Here is a 17,693-nt window from a genome sequence, read left to right on the forward strand (position 1 = left end):
ACATATTATAAAGTAGTGTTTGGCAAAACAGAAATTAGGGTACAAGGAAATTATCTTGCTCAAGGTGACACAGCCAGTAGTTCAATGGAGCGGATACTGAAGTTTAGGATCTGTCTCTGCTCACACTTTGTTCATTGCACCTCCTGGTCTCCATTTTAACTTTTTAAATGAGTGGATCCTAATATCAAGAATAAAATGTGGCTTCTCTGTTTGGTGAGGGGACCAGTCTGCAAAGTATTCCATCCTCTTTGATACCAATAATCACCATTTAAAAAAGGAATTCATGCTAAATGTCAGTGGGGACAGAATATCCAATTAAGAAAGCTCTTTCAGGTGTAATCGTACTCAACACTCGCTGTGCTTGTGACTACTACAGAGAAATGGTTCCAGATTGCACTCTACTGTGTGGCCTAAATTGTTGTCCTTTATTTGGGGCTTCTGTTTTTTTGGGGTTTGTTTTTCACTTTCATGTTTATCAAGAGCAGTTTTTGGAGATGAGGTAGTTGATAGTTTGACTTCCTATCAAACTATCAAGCCTAGTAAGAGTGGCTCAAATGGTAAAAAATCTACCTGCAATGCAGGAGACCCAGGTTCGATTCCTGGGTAGGGAAGTTTCCCTGGAGAAGAAAATGGCTACCCACCCCAGTATTCTTGCCTGGAGAATTCCAGGGACAGAGGACCCTGGCAGGCTAGAGTCCATGGGGTCACAAAGAGCCAGCCATGCCTGAGCGACTAACACTTCCTTCCATTTAAGACATTCATAAAGACTTCCACTAGAAATCAATTGTATTTCATGATTGCATGGTATTTCAAGTGAAAGAAAACTACCTCTTATCTATTATATTCCTGTCAGCTGTGTCTGAAATATGGAGAAAACACCAACAAGTTTAATCTGGTTGGTGCCTTTTACTTTGCCGTTGGCAAAATGGGTAGAGGAAATTTTAAGAGCAGCTAATCAGAGCTCAGCATAATTTTGAGCACCTATGCAGAAGCTGACTACCATATGAAGCTAATATTGCATTATGATATGATGGCTTTAAAGTAACTTGATCTGCCTATATCCCCATGCAGGCTTCTCCACGCTGTCCCTGGCGGACCAGATGAGCCTTCTGCAAAGTGCTTGGATGGAAATCTTGATCCTTGGTGTCGTGTACCGATCTCTTTCCTTTGAGGATGAACTTGTCTATGCAGACGATTATATAATGGATGAAGACCAGTCCAAATTAGCAGGCCTTCTTGACCTAAATAATGCTATCCTGCAGCTGGTAAAAAAATACAAGAGCATGAAGCTGGAGAAAGAAGAATTTGTCACCCTCAAAGCGATAGCTCTCGCTAATTCAGGTTGGCATATTGACATGGTTCGTTGTTATATTTCCTAATATGTCAGTTCTGCCCCTTCACTTAACTTCTTCTTCAGGGATTTACTAGACCCAGCTGTAAATTCTGAGTCAGCTAAATTATAATCCTCATAGCTTTCTAGGGAAAAGTTAGAAGAAAAGAAAAACCAACTTAAAGGGAGTTATTTTTATTTTATTTGCTTATTAAGGGCTGTGTCCCTTATACCACCAAATTGTTCATTAACACAAATCATGGCAAAGCAAAAGCAAAAGTGGCAGTGGTGTAAATGGACACTCAGGACAATGTTAGGTCCTTTGTCTTATTTACACAAGTGAAAATAAGTATGAGTTAGACATGCAAATCATTCCCCTACCTTATAATGCAAATTTTTTAATTGGAATCATATATGTTGTGTTGCTTTTCATTCTGGTTATCAGAGAATACTGTTTTCTTCCCTTCTGGAATTCTCTAGCAGTCGAATTCTGCAAAGGAGTATTTCCCTTAAAGGTATTACCTATGTAGTAAGGGTTAAGAATTATGAGAATAAACGGTCTTTACGTGAGAACTGAAATGTGCTAAAATAGAGAGCAAACTCTGATAAGTAAAAATCGTTGGTGCTTTGTTGTTCTTGCCTTTGTGCCTCTCTGGATGCTTGACTGTGGTCTTAAGTCTCTCTCAGCATTTGCATAAAGTCCAGGATAGATCCCTCCTTAATGACGTGCCGATCTTTAGATACCTGCGTCAATAACACGCTCTGATGCTATGTACCATTGACAGTCACATCGTGCCCCTCCATCTGCTTTTGTTTTGACCCTATCTTTGAACTTTATCTTGGTTGCCGGCCAGTAGTTTTCCCTTTAATTACAAGAAGGAAACTGTCAATAAAATCTGTTAAATGGGATGCAATGAGTGGCTTGAATGGGCGGGTGGCTATTTGTTCAAATTCTGCAGCATTCAAGGTATTGACAGTTTGTTTTCTGGGGCCATATGTGACGATCAATCTCAGGCTGGGCTCAGCCGCGCTGAAAAATGAAAAACCAGATTGCTTTTGCTTACTTGTGGATGACGACTTTGTGATTTGGCGCGGTCCTAGTGAGATGAGACCTTCTGCCCAAATTGCCCCCATGAGAGCCAGGGATGCGTGACTGTTTTTAGGAATAATTTTTAATTGATTTTGTAATTAACAGTTCATCTACAATATTGATGCATGAATCCTTGGACTGATAGGAGGGAAATTGTTTTCAACAATGAAGTTGTACTTTGCTATTTGTCTTCATAATGGAGTTTAGCATTTCACACTTTTAATTGTGAATGGACCCCTCTTCCTTAAAATACCACTCGCTTCTCTCCTCCTCCCCTTGTGAAATTGTAAAATATGACTCTTTATGACACATGGCATCATCATCACAAACCCTGAAGAAACCCCTGCTGTCTGGATGACCAAAGTGGGAGATGGGATAGAAATGTTTTGAGAATTTATTAGTTGGTATGGACTTCCCATTAAAGCATCTCTCATAATTGGATGAAAGATCCAGTGATGGTTTGGGAAGAATTTTTATCTGGAAATTGTATAGTGGTTCTAATTTAAAACATTTACTTGGTTAATTATTTTTAAAATATAGCCCAGTGTGTTGTGTATCTTTTGTGTCTCAAATTGCTTTTTGTGAATTATTAACTAATCATGAATGCTGTGCAATGCTAAAACTTTATCATCAAAATTGCTAAAATTTTGTAATTTTGGATATTAGTTGTATACTTTATGGCTATGGATTATAATTTAAAATACCCGAATTAATTAGTAGCAGCATTTGTCACTGTCGTTTAGAAGTATAATCATTAATATTTTGATATATGATGTTCGAATCCCACATTCTCTTCTATATGAGGGGGAGGAAGTGACCTACTTTTGAGCAATGAGTGGTGATTAGAAACTCTTTAAAGAACTAGTCAGTTTATTTTTCATGTGTTAAGCCAGAAATAGTCAACAAACCCTCTCTTCTAGCATAGTGTTATTCAGTAGTATGCTACTTCTCCACATCACAAAATTCTCCTGTGAGTAATTCTAACATTTTTCAGCTTCTCAGTACCAAGAAAAACTAACAGAATCAGAGTCTGTAATGAAGGAGTAGTGATTAAGCACTATAAGGGCTTTTAATTTCTACATGGTGTCACCTCTCCTTCGTCTCGTAAATATAGCTTTCTCTCATCCATCCAACCTGTAAGCCCTACTGTTTTAGCTTGGGATAAACCACTCAGAAAGTCATTTTGTTTGAGACTGCCAATATGATGCTGTTTTATTCCATTTTTTAACCATTATTTGAAGGACATCAATAAAGTTGTAGATTTGATCTTGCTAGGAACCAGTGTTTCTTAAGCTGCCAAACACATCAATGTGAATATATTTTAATACTTCTCATAAACATACCAAAAAGTTTGTAAATTTTTCTTTTCATATTTAGAAATTTTAGGTTAATGTAAAAGACTGTGTGTGGAGAAAAAAATCTACTTTATTGTTATAATATCTCAGCATTCTCCTTCGGGCTGTCGGTGTTAACAACCATTGTCTCATTAATCTAAATTTCAGCTTATTTTAAACACCTGTCTTTATTCAATAATTATAAATGTTGTGCTTATGCTTGGGAAACAGGGAATTGGCTTCCTGATAATGGCTGTCATAATTTTTGTAGCTGTGTTTCTGTCACATATGAATTCAGGAATATTTATAACACCAGAAAGCCATTGAAAGTATATTCCCTGTCTTTAGGTACACAGCCAAAAATCCCAATGTATCGTGAGCTAATGCTGTAATTAGGGCTTCCCTGGTGATTCAGTGGTAAAGAATCCTCCTACCCTTGCAGGAAACACTGGTTCAGTCCCTGGGTTGGGAAGATCCCCTGGAGAAGGAAATGACAAGCTACTCCAGGATTCTTGCCTGGGAAATCCCATGGACGGAGGAGCCTGGCAGGCTACAGTCCACGGGGTCACAAAGAGTCAGAAATGACTGAGCAACTAAACAACAACAACAATACTGTGATTACGATATTCTAATATTTGAAAACTCTAATTATTCCACTTATATTTGAAGGTAAGAAACTTTATAGGCTCATTTCAACTACATATTCTCTATTTTGGATAGAGAACAACAATCTTTTGAGAAATATTGCACCCTGATACATCTCATGAGATTGAATTTTAAAAGGAGAATCTAGGTCACAATTTGAACATTGGCCTTGTAAGGCCCCAGCTTTCTGACACATTAACCAAGAGGTTTTGACTAATCTCTAGAATTCTTTCCATTTGGGGAATTCTATGATTCTAGAATTCACTTTGTCTTCATGAGACATAAAGAGAGTAAGATAGTGCTGTAAGCATTTTAGGTAAGATTATAGCATATGATTCTATTCTCTCAATTGGTTCTTTTGATTCTTTTGTCTAAGATTTATTGAAAACTATTATCACTAGCCCCAAGGTAATATACTCACCTTTATGCAGTGCAAGATTAAAAGCACTTTAAGATTAAGAATTACTTTTAGTCCGATCATTCTCTTTGCTTAAGTCACAAGAGCTTCAAGTTCCATAGCCACCCCTCACATGCCAACTGTTGCCACTCCAGATCCACCCCCAACCTAGAGCAGTTTTAACCCTGGGCTGTTTGAGAATAAATAGAATCTACATGTTCAAGTTGAGTTTTCTTTTTACTTCTACACAGTACTTTAAGAGTGTGCATGTATGCACGGTCAGTCGTGTCTGACTCTTTGTGACACCCAGGACTGTAGCCTGCCAGGCTCTTCTGTCCATGCGATTTTCCCAGCAAGACTGTGGTAGTGGGTTACCATTGCCTTCTCCAGGGGATCTTCCTGACCCAGGGATCAAACCCGCATCTCCTGTATTGCAGGCGAATTCTTTACCACTGTGCCATCTGGGAATCCCACTTCTGGAGTAATAACATCAAATTGATATCGAGCTGCAAATGATATTTTGGTCATCAATTTTAAATCATAAGTGATTATCCTCATCTCATGACAGTATTTCGTTCTCAAATACAAATGGTATATGTACAGAATGTGGTGTAATTTCAGGGATTGAAAAGTTGATGATTTCTATTGGAGGCTGGAATGGGGCCATATTTAATCAGTGTATTTGGAACCTCATACAACTTTAGTGTCTCTCAATCTTATTTTTCATGATCACTCTTCTTGTTCAGTCACTCAGTCATGTCTGACTCTTTGCGAACCCAGGGACTACAGCACGCCAGGCTTCCCTGTCCTTCACTATCTCCCAGAGTTTGTTCAGCCTCATGTCCATTGAGTCAGTGATGCCATCCAACCATCTCATCCTTTGTCGCCCCCTTCTCCTGCCCTCAGTCTTTCCCAGCATCATGGTCTGTTCCGTGTCTTTTCTGAGCTGGCTCTTTGCATCAGGTGGCCAAAGTATTGGAGTTTCAGCTTTAGTGTTAGTCCTTCCAATGAATATTCAGGATTGATTTCCTTTAGGGTTGACTGGTTTGATGTCCGTGCTGTTCAAGGGACTCTCAAGAGTCTTCTCCAGCACCACATACTCTTCTTAGGGTAGGCTGTTTAGATACGTTTTTCCTAATAGGTCCCCAGTGAAGTAATATTACAAATACTCTATATAATCTGTTTATGTACTGTCTGTGTATGCATTTTACCTTAAAGCAGAGATTTTTTCCCCTACTCTTCCAATTTCAGATTTTTACATCCTTTAGGAATGCATGGCTTCTTCTCTGTAAAATCAGGCAGATGAATTAAATAGCACCTTATTTCTCCTAACTGGCCTAAAATTTTAACTCTCAGTTACTTTTAAAAGAGGATAATGCCTTTGGTCTTAGATTTCATGTGTGGTATGTGTATTTGTGTTGAATTTGTAATAGAGAAATAGTAACATCTTCACAGATCGGAACAATTAGTAAAGGAGTAAAAACAGCTCTTTAGTATCTACTGGGTCCTCAAACAGTTTTATTGAAATTTTAATGGAGTTTGCTGATTTGATACACAGGAGACCGTTTTAGCTAATGGACAAGAGATTATCCATTTTTAGTATCTTTCTGTAGACATTTCTATTTTAGTTTTGAGCCTCTGCCAGGAAATCTTTTTAGATTCCCACAACCTGCCTGTTTGAGTAGACATCTCCAGTATCGTTTTATGGGTAACAGAAGCGAGCCGATAAAAGATGTGAGACTACTTGAGGACAGAGGGTTGGACCCTCTGTCCCTTGCTATCAATAAGCTGTTTGTTTTACAAATAAGTATATCCCACGTCTTTAAAGTGGTCAGTGAGTAAGACATTACCAAGTGCAGTTTCAGATCTGCCAGCCTAAATTAATATTTTAAGTTTCATTTTGAATTTTGTCCCCAGTTCCTTTATCTTGGGCTTCCCAGGTGGCTCAGTGGTAAAAAAAAAAAAAAAAAATCCACCTGCAATGCAAGGGTGCGGGTTTAATCCCTGGGTTGGAAAGATCCCCTGGAAGAGGTAATAGCAACGCTACTGTAGTGTTCTTGCCCGGGAAATCCCCTGGACAGAGGTGCTTGGCAGGCTGTTGTACATGGGGTCGCAAAGAGTTGGACACTGCTGAGCACATGTGCTTGCTTATGCTTCCTTTATCTTCTTACTGTCTTTGTAGAGAGTTATGGTATAAAACTACTCGGGAAAGTTACAAAAATAGTTGAAGCCAAAATGTTTACCAGATTTTGTAAGAAATTAATATAGGTAGGTCTTTTTTGGCAGGTAGAAGCTTATTCTCAACTCTTACCCAGACAAAACCATAGTTAATACTATCACACAAATAAAAAAGCAAACTTAATGCCTTTCCGTCTTTTCTACTTCTTTTTAGTTTTTGCTCAAATCTGCCATCATTCTTTGGGTTATTTTATTTTTGAAGACATATTAGGAAAGTAGATTGTTTTTTGATTTAATGCAACCCTTATTTGCATATTGTGATGTTTCAAAATCCTATGTAAAAATAGAGCTGGTTCTTGGAATGTTTCTTACCATGCTCAGTGATCACTGCTGTGTGTTCAGTTATGCCCAAATCTTTGCGACCCTATGGACTGTAGCTCGCCAGGCTCCTCTGTCCTTGGGATTTTTCCAGCAAGAATACTGGAGTGGGTTGCCATTTCCTTCTCCAGGGGATCTTCTCCACCCAGGGATCAAACCTAGATCTCCTGCATATCCAGTTGGATTAGAGTTGGCATCAGCAGTTGGATTCTTGACCACTGACCCTCATTATTAGTCAGTTATTAGTAGTTACGTACTTTATATACAGTAGTGTGTACGTGTCAAGCCCAGTCTCCTCAGAGTTATTTTTATTTGCAGTATTAGAACTGCAACTTCTCTGGGTTAGAAAAGACCTACCTACAAGGTGTTATGATCCAACCCCCTACTTGATGTGTGTGCAGCTTCCTTGGTGTTTCTGCCAACTGTTTCTGTAGTCTTGATAGGAATTCCGCTCAACTCACTACTTTCTAGAAAGGACATTTTCATCAAGTTTCTCTCTACCTCTCTCTAGGTCTCTCACCATTTTAATGTAAAACACAAACTAACACACCCATACACATACAAAAGCAAATATGTGACTTGAAAGTGTAAATCACTCGGCTGTGTCCAACTCTTTTTGACTATAGATTGAAGCCTGCCAGGCTCCTCTGTCCATGGGATTCTCTAGGTAAGAATACTGGAGTGGGTTGCTGTACTCTACTCCAGGGGATCTTCCCGACCCAGGGATCGAACCCATGTCTCCATCATCTCCTGCACTGCAGGTTTCTTTACCACTTAGCCACCAAGGAAGCTCCCATGGCTTTAAACCACACGAATTTATTGTCCTACAGTTCTGGAGGTCAAAAGTCCTGATCAGCTTCACCAGGTTAACAACAAGGTATGGACAGGGCCACACTGCCTCTGGGAACTCTATAGGACAATCTGGCTCCTGGCCTTTTACAGCTTCCACTGTGGTGTTCCTTATAATCCTTGGCTCGTGGTTCTTTCCACCATCTTCAGAGCCATTCCTGTACCATTTTGCTTCAGTGGTGACATTGCCTTTTTTTCCCCCCCTCCCTCTTAAAAGGACACTTGATTTCACTGAATGCCCATGGATAATATAAGATACTGTCCTATATCAAAGTCCCTTTTTCCATACAGGGTAACATTCAGGTTGGAGAGATAGACAATCTGGATATCTTTCGGACCATTTTGCTACCTGTCACAATGAACAAGGTCAAGTTGTGTCCAATCTCAATTGTTCTGTCCCAATCTCAATCCCCTCCCTTTCCATGTAAGTAACCACTCTTCTCCCAACTTTTACAGTTAGCTTTTTACAATGGCTTTATTGCTGAATGTATATCCCCAGACTTGATAGTTTAGTCTTGCCCTTTAAAAAACATTGTCTTCTCCTTATGGATCTGTGAAGTCTCTTTCCATGTAAAATTTATTCTTTCATTTTCACATTCTTAGAGTTTGTCTCTTGCAAAAGCCAAGACATTTGCCCTGCAGAGTTCCCCACAGTGCAAACTTTGCAGTTTACACCCTGTAGGGGCAGCTCATCTTGTTTCTCTGGCCTTGGCATCTTGTGCAAACCCGTGACAGGATCCAAAACAGCATAATCAGATTCAGTTTCTAGACCTATAGGTGGCATGTTATTCTTGGGCAGACACATGATGTCTGGCTGTCTCACTTTTTTGTGTGATGTTAGCAGCTCTTTGGTAAAGCAAGGGAAAGTGTTAGTCCCTCAGTTGCACCCAACTCTTTGTGACCCCATGGACTGTAAGCTTGCCAGGTTCCTCTGTCCATGGGATTCTCCAGGCAGGAATACTGGAGTGGGTAGCCCTTCCCTTTTCCAGGGGATCTTCCCAACCCAGGGATCAAACCTGGGTCTCCTGCATTGCAAGGTGGATTGTTTACTGTCTGAGCCACCAGGGAAGCCCAGCAGCCATTGGAACTCATTCCCTAAATCCATGGTGATTTGTATTGTGACCTTTCTTTTTTCATTCTGTAGTGGGGATACTTTTACACAGAGAGTCTTTGTCTTACTTGGTTACCAGAGTCACAGAGTGAATGTGGGAAAAAAGGATAAATGCTTGATTATTTCTACTTAAAATTTACAAGTTTTCGAGATAATGAAACAGCACTCTTTTTAAAATGTCATTATAAAAACTTGTATTTAAACAGATTCAGAGGATTTCAATCAGTTGCAAGTATAATTCTTTTTAAATTGCCCCATAGCATCAGTGGGAACCTCTGCAGGTCAGTGTATGGAATCTTTTTTGAATGACTTAGTAGTTGTAGATACTCTCCTTCCTAGTTATCATGACAAGGTGTTCTATATGTGTGTGTGTGCTAAGTCGCTTCAGTTGTGTCTGACTCTTTGCAACCTTATGGACTGTAGCCCACCAGGTTCCTCTGACCATGGGATTCTCCAGGCAAGAATACTGGAGTGGGTTGCCGTGCCCTCCTCCAGGGGATCTTCCCGGCCCAGGGATCAAACTCACGTCTCTTATGTCTTCTGCATTGGCAGGCAGGTTCTTTACCACTCACACCACCTGGGAAGCCCAAGGAGTTCCATATTCTTCCTTAATATTTCCTGGCTGGAACTTGGAATCTGATTACAGCTTGGGTGCTGGTGGTACCCATTACTACATCCCTAGGTTGACCATCCTTCCTGAATCTTTTCAGTGGACAGAGCTAGGAACACAGACAGACACACGCACTATAATTCTGATTGTGTGTGTTTGTGTGTGTATGTTTTGGATATCTTGTCACTTCGTGTTTCTGCTAAGTGTTGTCTGTGGTTTTTAGTTTTGCTATCTAGTTATGTGCAGATTTGGAGAGATTAAAAGTGTTTGGTGACACAACTACCAACTTCCTGGAATACAGTTTACTGATTTTTAATCCAAACTTTATAATTGGCACCTTTTTGAAAACTTTAGTCTAACTGGGTTAATCAAGAGTCATTTTGCCATAGTGGACAACACAGTTTCTTCAATATCTCAGCTGGTTAACTGAGATCACTTCATTAGACTCTTTACAGTCGTATACAAAAATTTGGAGACACAAATTTGCTTTTAGAAAGTAGGCTTTTGCTCACTTCTCTTTTTCATCATACTACATTTCATTGCTTCGGTGATTAGAGAGGGAGTCACATTGGCTGAGCCCTTACTGCCCCTCTTCATGTAGGCAGCTTACAAACTAAAGAAAATCAACACCTGTGTTCCATGGAAAAGATGGCTGAGTATCAGTTTATAATGTGTGTCAGGCTTGACTCTGAATATGCTTCGTCTGTGTCTAATATTCAATTCCATCCTCAAAATAAGATTTGGCATCATTGAGAAAATATTGCCAAGAATGAGCTACAAATCCTGAAGACAGTTTCCAAATAGAACGTGGGCATTTGGCTGTACCTAATGCCACAGTAATGGATAACTTTACCATTGAGAAGGACAGTGTTCTGTTCCAGATAAGATGTAAAAATAAAAATCTTCTTTTGCCATGGCTCTAAGTCTCAATGGATTTTGCAGCTATTAGTATAAGGATATTTAGCTGTCTTCCCAAAGTAAACGATCTGAATTAGATATGTCCCTTTACGGTCCCACTTCATGGAGGAAAGTACTGGAATTTAACAAAAGGTTTCTGTTTTATTATTAGATGTTGGAACTTAAAATATGGTTGAGGTTATATATATCATTTGATCTCTGGTTGTCTTTTGGAATCTTGATTATTTTAGAATACCATTTGTCTTACTGTCTATTTGACTGATTCTCAACTCTGACTTGACCACAGAATCACCTAGATTTTAAAAACTACTAATGTCCTGCATGCTGCTCCAGTTTTCTTATTTAATGGGTCTGGGCTTGAACCCAGAAATCCTAGGTTTATTTTTTCTTAGCAGCTCACTCTGTGTTTTTAATGTTCAGCTTTGCTCTGTCTGATTAGTTCATAAACCTATGGTTTCCATTATTAAATTTAGTTGGTTCCCATCAGCGCAAATACTGGGACAATTTCCTTTAAAACATAAAGTTAAAAAAAAGTACCAACAACCAAATTAAATAATTACATAAAGTAATGCCAGTTCTATTGAGCTTGGCATAAATGTGTAAATTTAGCCCCAAGAATAAAACACAGATTAAAGCCGGAGAGCCAGAACTTGAACTAGGATCCCTAATGGAGATTAATATTTTCTTCAGCAGTCTGCCAGCTGAATCATGGTCTAATTAAATAGTTCAGATTTAGTGAGTTTGCATTTAAAATATTAGCAGATCCGAGAATGGGTTAAGCTAAAATGAGTTAGAATCTTTTCTGTAAATGGGAAGTTAAATTATCATAGTAATTTGATTAAATCATTTTTAAATCTCTCAAGCTAAATCACCGCCTTTAAAGAATAGTTTGAAGTCTTAATTGCTGTTTGTGAGCATATCTCTCTGCTATTTGTCCTCGCCTCATTTCCTGTGACATTCTATAATATATCTCCTGCTGGGCAAGAGCAGTGGGGAAGGCAAGACTTGGGGTGGGGGCCGAGGTGACCGTACAGCTGACTCCAAGCATTTAAAGATCTGCCATGTCAAAGAAGAAAATGTATCCTGTATGGTTTCGGTAGTTAGAACCAGGACCAAAGGATGGCAGTTGGAGACAGATTTGGGAAAATATGAAGAAGACATTTGTAACAATTAGTTCTTTTCCTTGTTAAGTAGAAAGCTGTCCATGCAACTGGCAGTGTCATCGTTAGAAATGTCGTAGACAAGATTTTTGATGAAGATGGAAAGTTGAGTGAGATGAGCTCAGAGGACAATTTCAACTCTTTTATTTTTTAAAGGAAATGTCATGTCCAGTGTTATAAATTCTGGCAACATACTTTGATTCAAAGACACCTGAGTTTAATCCTACTCTGACACTTACTAGCACTGCCACCTGACTCACAGGGCTGTTGGGAAATGAATGAGATAAGCACTGATAAAGTGCTTATCAGAGGCCACACCCAAAAACAAGTATTTAAGAAATGGTTTAGTTATTATATTTTTCTGCTCTTTTTCATTTTTTCAAGTTTTTTAATTTTTAAATTTTTTGGCTGCGTCTTGCCGCCTGTGGGATCTTGGTTCCCTGACTGAGGATCAAACCCTTGTCCCCTGCATTGGGAGAATGGATTCTTAATCACTGGACCACCAGGGATGTCCCCTAAAACTCTTTTAAAGAAATCTGTTGTTAACAATGGTCAATTCATGAATCAACAATTTTACAATGGCAATGTAAAAATCAAAACAAAACAGTAAAGAAAATACCTAGAAGTTTTAAAAGCATTTACTGGTTATAGCCATCAGTCTTTTAATTACCTTGCCGTAATTCTTTTCCATCATATGTTTAGCTACTTGATTTTAAATTACATTTCCTCTCTCTTTTTGGGCATGTGATCTGATATTTGAATTATATGAAAGATTAGGCTAACTACATATATCTCAGAGCTCTGCATTCTCAGAGAACTAGAATTATTAAACATGAAGAACCCCCCAAAGACTCCATTATGTGTAATTAACAGATAAACTGTCATCAGAATCAATAAAACGTGCTAAATGATTCAAACTTGTATATAATTAAGTGTCTGTTTTAGAGCTAGAGCTGTAACTTTTATTTTTTCCTTCACATCTCACATTTCTCACAAGAGTAATTGTGGCAACCCTGTTAACCCTTTCCTTGCTTGATTGAATTAGGTTTTTAAATTAGTCACTTATGGGCAAAGTTCACCTTCACAAATGTGAAAAGTATTTCAGAATTCATTAAAGACTTCATGTGTTTTTCTGTAGAGAAGCAGACTAGGTAAGGATGCTTTAATGAATTGTTAAGAGAACACTAAAAATTCTGGAAAGATGAGCAGTTTATTGTGATTTGTGTATAGTTTACAATGGAACATAATGTTAGGTTCAATGTATTTTCATGGATATCTTACAGTTTTGGTTATCAGCTTCTTTTTTACCCTTTTGGGAAATATGGGCTTTTTGAGTACAAGATCTGAATTTTAGACAACATTACCTCCATGGCACTTAGGATAATTTTTTAACAGATGGCCTTTTATAATTGTTGAATGAATGAATAAATATATGAATGAAATAATGAATAAAACAGCCAAGACTATATTCTGTTAAAGTCTTCTCTTGCTCAGATTCCAGAGGGAAAAACCCACAGGTTTGAAATAATGGATTTTTGTAGTAATTCCCACGCCCTAAGTCAGCACTGGAAATTATCTATTGCAGTGAAATTTAGAAAAATAAAATGGAGATTTTGGAAATCCCTGAGCAATTCACAGCATAGAGAAGTTCAAGAATAAGACTTAAGTTTCACAACTCGAATTGCCATGTTTTTTATTGTTGTTTATCTTCTTGGCTTTGCTTGTAGACTCCATGCACATAGAAGATGTCGAAGCTGTTCAGAAGCTTCAGGATGTCTTACATGAGGCCCTGCAGGATTATGAGGCCGGCCAGCACATGGAAGACCCTCGCAGGGCTGGCAAGATGCTGATGACGCTGCCGCTTCTGAGGCAGACCTCCACCAAGGCTGTGCAGCATTTCTACAACATCAAACTGGAAGGCAAAGTCCCCATGCACAAACTTTTTTTGGAAATGCTGGAGGCCAAGGTCTGACTAAAGGCTTCCCGGGGCCATCCTATCCTGCACGCTGAAAAAGGGAAAATAAACCCAAGAGTGATGTCAAAGAAACTTAAGAGTTTAGTTAACAACGTCAAAAATCAACAAAGACTGCACTCATGATTTAGCAGCAAGACTATGAAGCAGCTTTCAGATTTCTCCCTATCTTCCTGATGAGTTTCTTCCTACCTTGATCTCATCTTTTCTCCGTATCTTTTCTCACTTTCTTTTCCTCGTTATTTTTTTTCCTCCTTCCCTAGTCTTCCTCTCCTTCATTCCTTCCTTCCTTCTCCTGTATCCCTTGTCCCTCCTGTTCTTATTCTTCTACTTTCTTTTAAACTTTAATCTCTCTAGTTGTAAGAAGATTTTCCTTCCTTTCTTTTTCTTTCCCTCCCTCCCTTCTTCCTTCTTTTTTCCCTTCCTTCCTTTCCTCCTCCCTTTTTTCCTTCTTTCCTTCCTTCCTTCTGCTGCTGAACTTTTAAAAGAGGTCTCTAATTGGAGAGCTATGGAAGCCAGCCCTGCCAAAGGATGGAGATCCATAATATGGATACCAGTGAACTTCTTGTGAACCGTAACGTCCCCAATGACTAAGGAATCAAAGACACAGAACCGACGTACCTAAAAGTACAGTGCAACACACACAAATTGACTGAGTGCAGTATTAGATTCCACGGGAGCAGCCTCTAATTAGATGACTTAAGCAACGTTGCATCGGCTGCTTCTTATCATTGCTTTTCCATCTAAATCAGTTACAGCCATTTGATTCCTTAATTGTTTTTTCAAGTCTTCCAGGTATTTGTTAGTTTAGCTACTATGTAACTTTTTCAGGGAATAGTTTAAGCTTTATTCATTCATGCAATACTAAAGAGAAATAAGAATACTGCAATTTTGTGCTGGCTTTGAACAATTACGAACAATAATGAAGGACAAATGAATCCTGAAGGAAGATTTTTAAAAAAATGTTTCGTTTTCTTCTTACAAATGGAGATTTTTTTGTACCAGCTTTACCACTTTTCAGCCATTTGTTAATATGGGAATTTAACTTACTCAAGCAATAGTTGAGAGGAAGGTGCATACTTTCACGGATGCAATTTATGTTGTGTGCCAGTCTGGTCCCAAACATCAGTTTCTTAACATGAGCTCCAGTTTACCTAAGTGTTCACTTGACACAAAGGATTAGATTACACCTGCAGTGACTCCGAGTGGTCACTGCACTTGGAATACAGATCCGTAGAGTGATCAGGAGCGCGCCTCTCTCCCTGGGAGGTCCAGTTGCCATAGGATTTCTAGCTGCCACGGTGGTTAGGAATGAAATACTGCCTGTTTGCAAAGTTACAGACTTTATCCCTGAAGGAGCTGTGAGCCAGTATTCACTTTAGAGGCAATAAGGCAAATGCCAGGATTTGGGGGAAAAAAAAAAAATCATCAAAGACAGCAGACGCCTGACCAAATTCTAAAACCCAGTCTTTATGAGTTGATTCATTTAGGAATGTTTGTTAAAATTAATCTGCAGTTTTTACCAAGAGCTAAGCCAATCTATGTACTTTTCCACCAGTATTGTCACAGCAAGAAAGTCAGTCAGGTTCCAGACTGTTAAGAGGTGTAATCTAATGAAGAAATCAATTAGATGCCCCTGAAATCTACAATCGCTGAATAACCAATAAACAGTAACCTCCATCAAATGCTATACCAATGGACCAGTGTTAGTAGCTGCTCCCTGTATTATGTGAACAGTCTTATTCTATGTACACAAATGTAATTAAAATTGTAATCCTAACAAACAAAAGAAATGTAGTTCAGCTTTTCAATGTTTCATGTTTGCTGTGCTTTTCTGAATTTTATGTTGCATTCAAAGACTGTTGTCTTGTTCTTCTTGTGGTGTTTGGATTCTTGTGGTGTGTGCTTTTAGACACAGGGTAGAATTAGAGACAATATTGGATGTACAATTCCTCAGGAGACTACAGTAGTATATTCTATTCCTTACCATTAATAAGGTTCTTCCTAATAATAATTAAGAGATTGAGACTCCAAACAAGTATTCATTACAAACAGATACACATCAGAATCATAATAATATTTTCAAAACAAGGAATAATTTCTCTAATCGTTTATTATAGAATACCAATGTATAGCTTAGAAATAAAACTTTGAATATTTCAAGAATATAGATAAGTCTAATTTTTAAATGCTGTATATATGGCTTTCACTCAATCATCTCTCAGATGTTGTTATTAACTCGCTCTGTGTTGTTGCAAAACTTTTTTGGTGCGGACACGTTTCCAAAACTATTGCTACTTTGTGTGCTTTAAACAAAATACCTTGGGTTGATGTCTCATCAGCCTAGTGCTAGGAATACTGTGTATCTATCATTAGCTATATGGGATTATATCGTAGATTGTGGTTTCTCAGTAGAGAAGTGACTGTAGTGTGATTCTAGATAAATCATCATTAGCAATTCATTCAGATGGTCAATAACTTGAAATTTATAGCTGTGATAGGAGTTCAGAAATTGGCACATCCCTTGAAAAAATAACAATGGAAAATACAACTCCTGGGAAAAAAGGTGCTGATTCTCTAAGATTATTTATATATGTAAGTGTTTCAAAAGATTATTTTCCAGAAAGTTTGTGCAGGGTTTAAGTTACTACTATTCAACCACACTATCTATAGAAATAAAATATATACAATATATACATTGTTTTCACTGTATCACATTGAAGTACCTGGGCTTCAGAAGTAAAAGCCAACCAGCTAAAAACCTGAGAGGGAGAAATGTAAAAAGAATGAAGAACAATTTTTAGTTTTCAGTTCAATTGACTCTCCGCATTACAAAAGAACAAGCATCTCACAAATAGGAAACACAACTAAAATTTAGATCTAAAAGAATTGCACGGGCTTTAGGGTAAACGCTTCATCTTAAACCTCGCTGGAGGTAAGTTTTTTCAAGTTTCAAGCAAGACCATTTACTTAATGTGAAGTACTGGAAAGTTCTCAAGGTGTATGTTTTAGCCATATAATTTTCATTTTCCTTTCGCTTCTTTTAGGTTGGTTCTTATTTAAGCAATATGATTGTGTGACTACCTGTAGTTACACTTGTGTTTCAATCAGATCAGATTGTTGTATTTATTCCACTATTTTGCATTTAAATGATAACATAAAAGATATAAAAAATTTAAAACTGCTATTTTTCTTATAGAAGAGAAAATGAGTGTTGGTGATTGTATTTTAATTATTTAAGCGTCTCTGTTTACCTGCCTAGGAAAACATTTTATGGCAGTCTTGTGTGCAAAGATCGTAAAAGGACAAAAAAAATTTAAACTGCTTATAATAATCCAGGAGTTGCATTATAGCCAGTAGTAAAAAGAATAATAATAATAATAAAACCTTGTCTATAGCTGTAGATGGGCTTCACATCTGTAAAGCAATCAATTGTATATTTTTGTGATGTGTACCATACTGTGTGCTCCAGCAAATGTCCATTTGTGTAAATGTATTTATTTTATATTGTATATATTGTTAAATGCAAAAAGGAGATATGATTCTGTAACTCCAATCAGTTCAGATGTGTAACTCAAATTATTATGCCTTTCAGGATGACGGTAGAGCAATATTAAACATGCTTCCACTTTTGATTGCTCTTTCGTATGGTGTTTTCTTTTTTTCCCCTCCCCCCAGTTAAGAACCAAATCAATAAAACACTGCCCTTTGTGGCTTTCCT

General features: G+C 38.1%; 1 protein-coding gene across 17 annotated transcripts in view; it reads left to right on the forward strand.

Moving 5' to 3' along the window:
* Positions 1-17,607, forward strand: part of ESRRG (estrogen related receptor gamma) — a 695,415-nt gene extending 677,808 nt beyond the window's left edge. For 14 of the 17 annotated variants that reach the window (XM_086345306.1, XM_086345308.1, XM_086345300.1 and 11 more), the window contains 2 exons: positions 1,072-1,341; positions 13,728-17,607. In XM_086345306.1, the coding sequence (XP_086201432.1) occupies positions 1,072-1,341; positions 13,728-13,972 (515 nt within the window). In that variant the 3' untranslated portion in view covers positions 13,973-17,607. Of the gene's footprint in view, positions 1-1,071; positions 1,359-13,727 lie in introns of all 17 variants that reach the window. The other 3 variants (XM_086345317.1, XM_086345316.1, XM_086345314.1) reach the window with 2 other exon arrangements.
* The last annotated feature ends 86 nt before the right edge of the window (positions 17,608-17,693 follow it).

This window comes from Bos grunniens, chromosome 16 (assembly GCF_055505025.1).
Source record: "Bos grunniens cultivar Pamir isolate PY7600 chromosome 16, Bosgru_T2T1.0, whole genome shotgun sequence".
In the NCBI taxonomy this organism is placed as follows: Eukaryota; Metazoa; Chordata; class Mammalia; order Artiodactyla; family Bovidae; genus Bos; species Bos grunniens.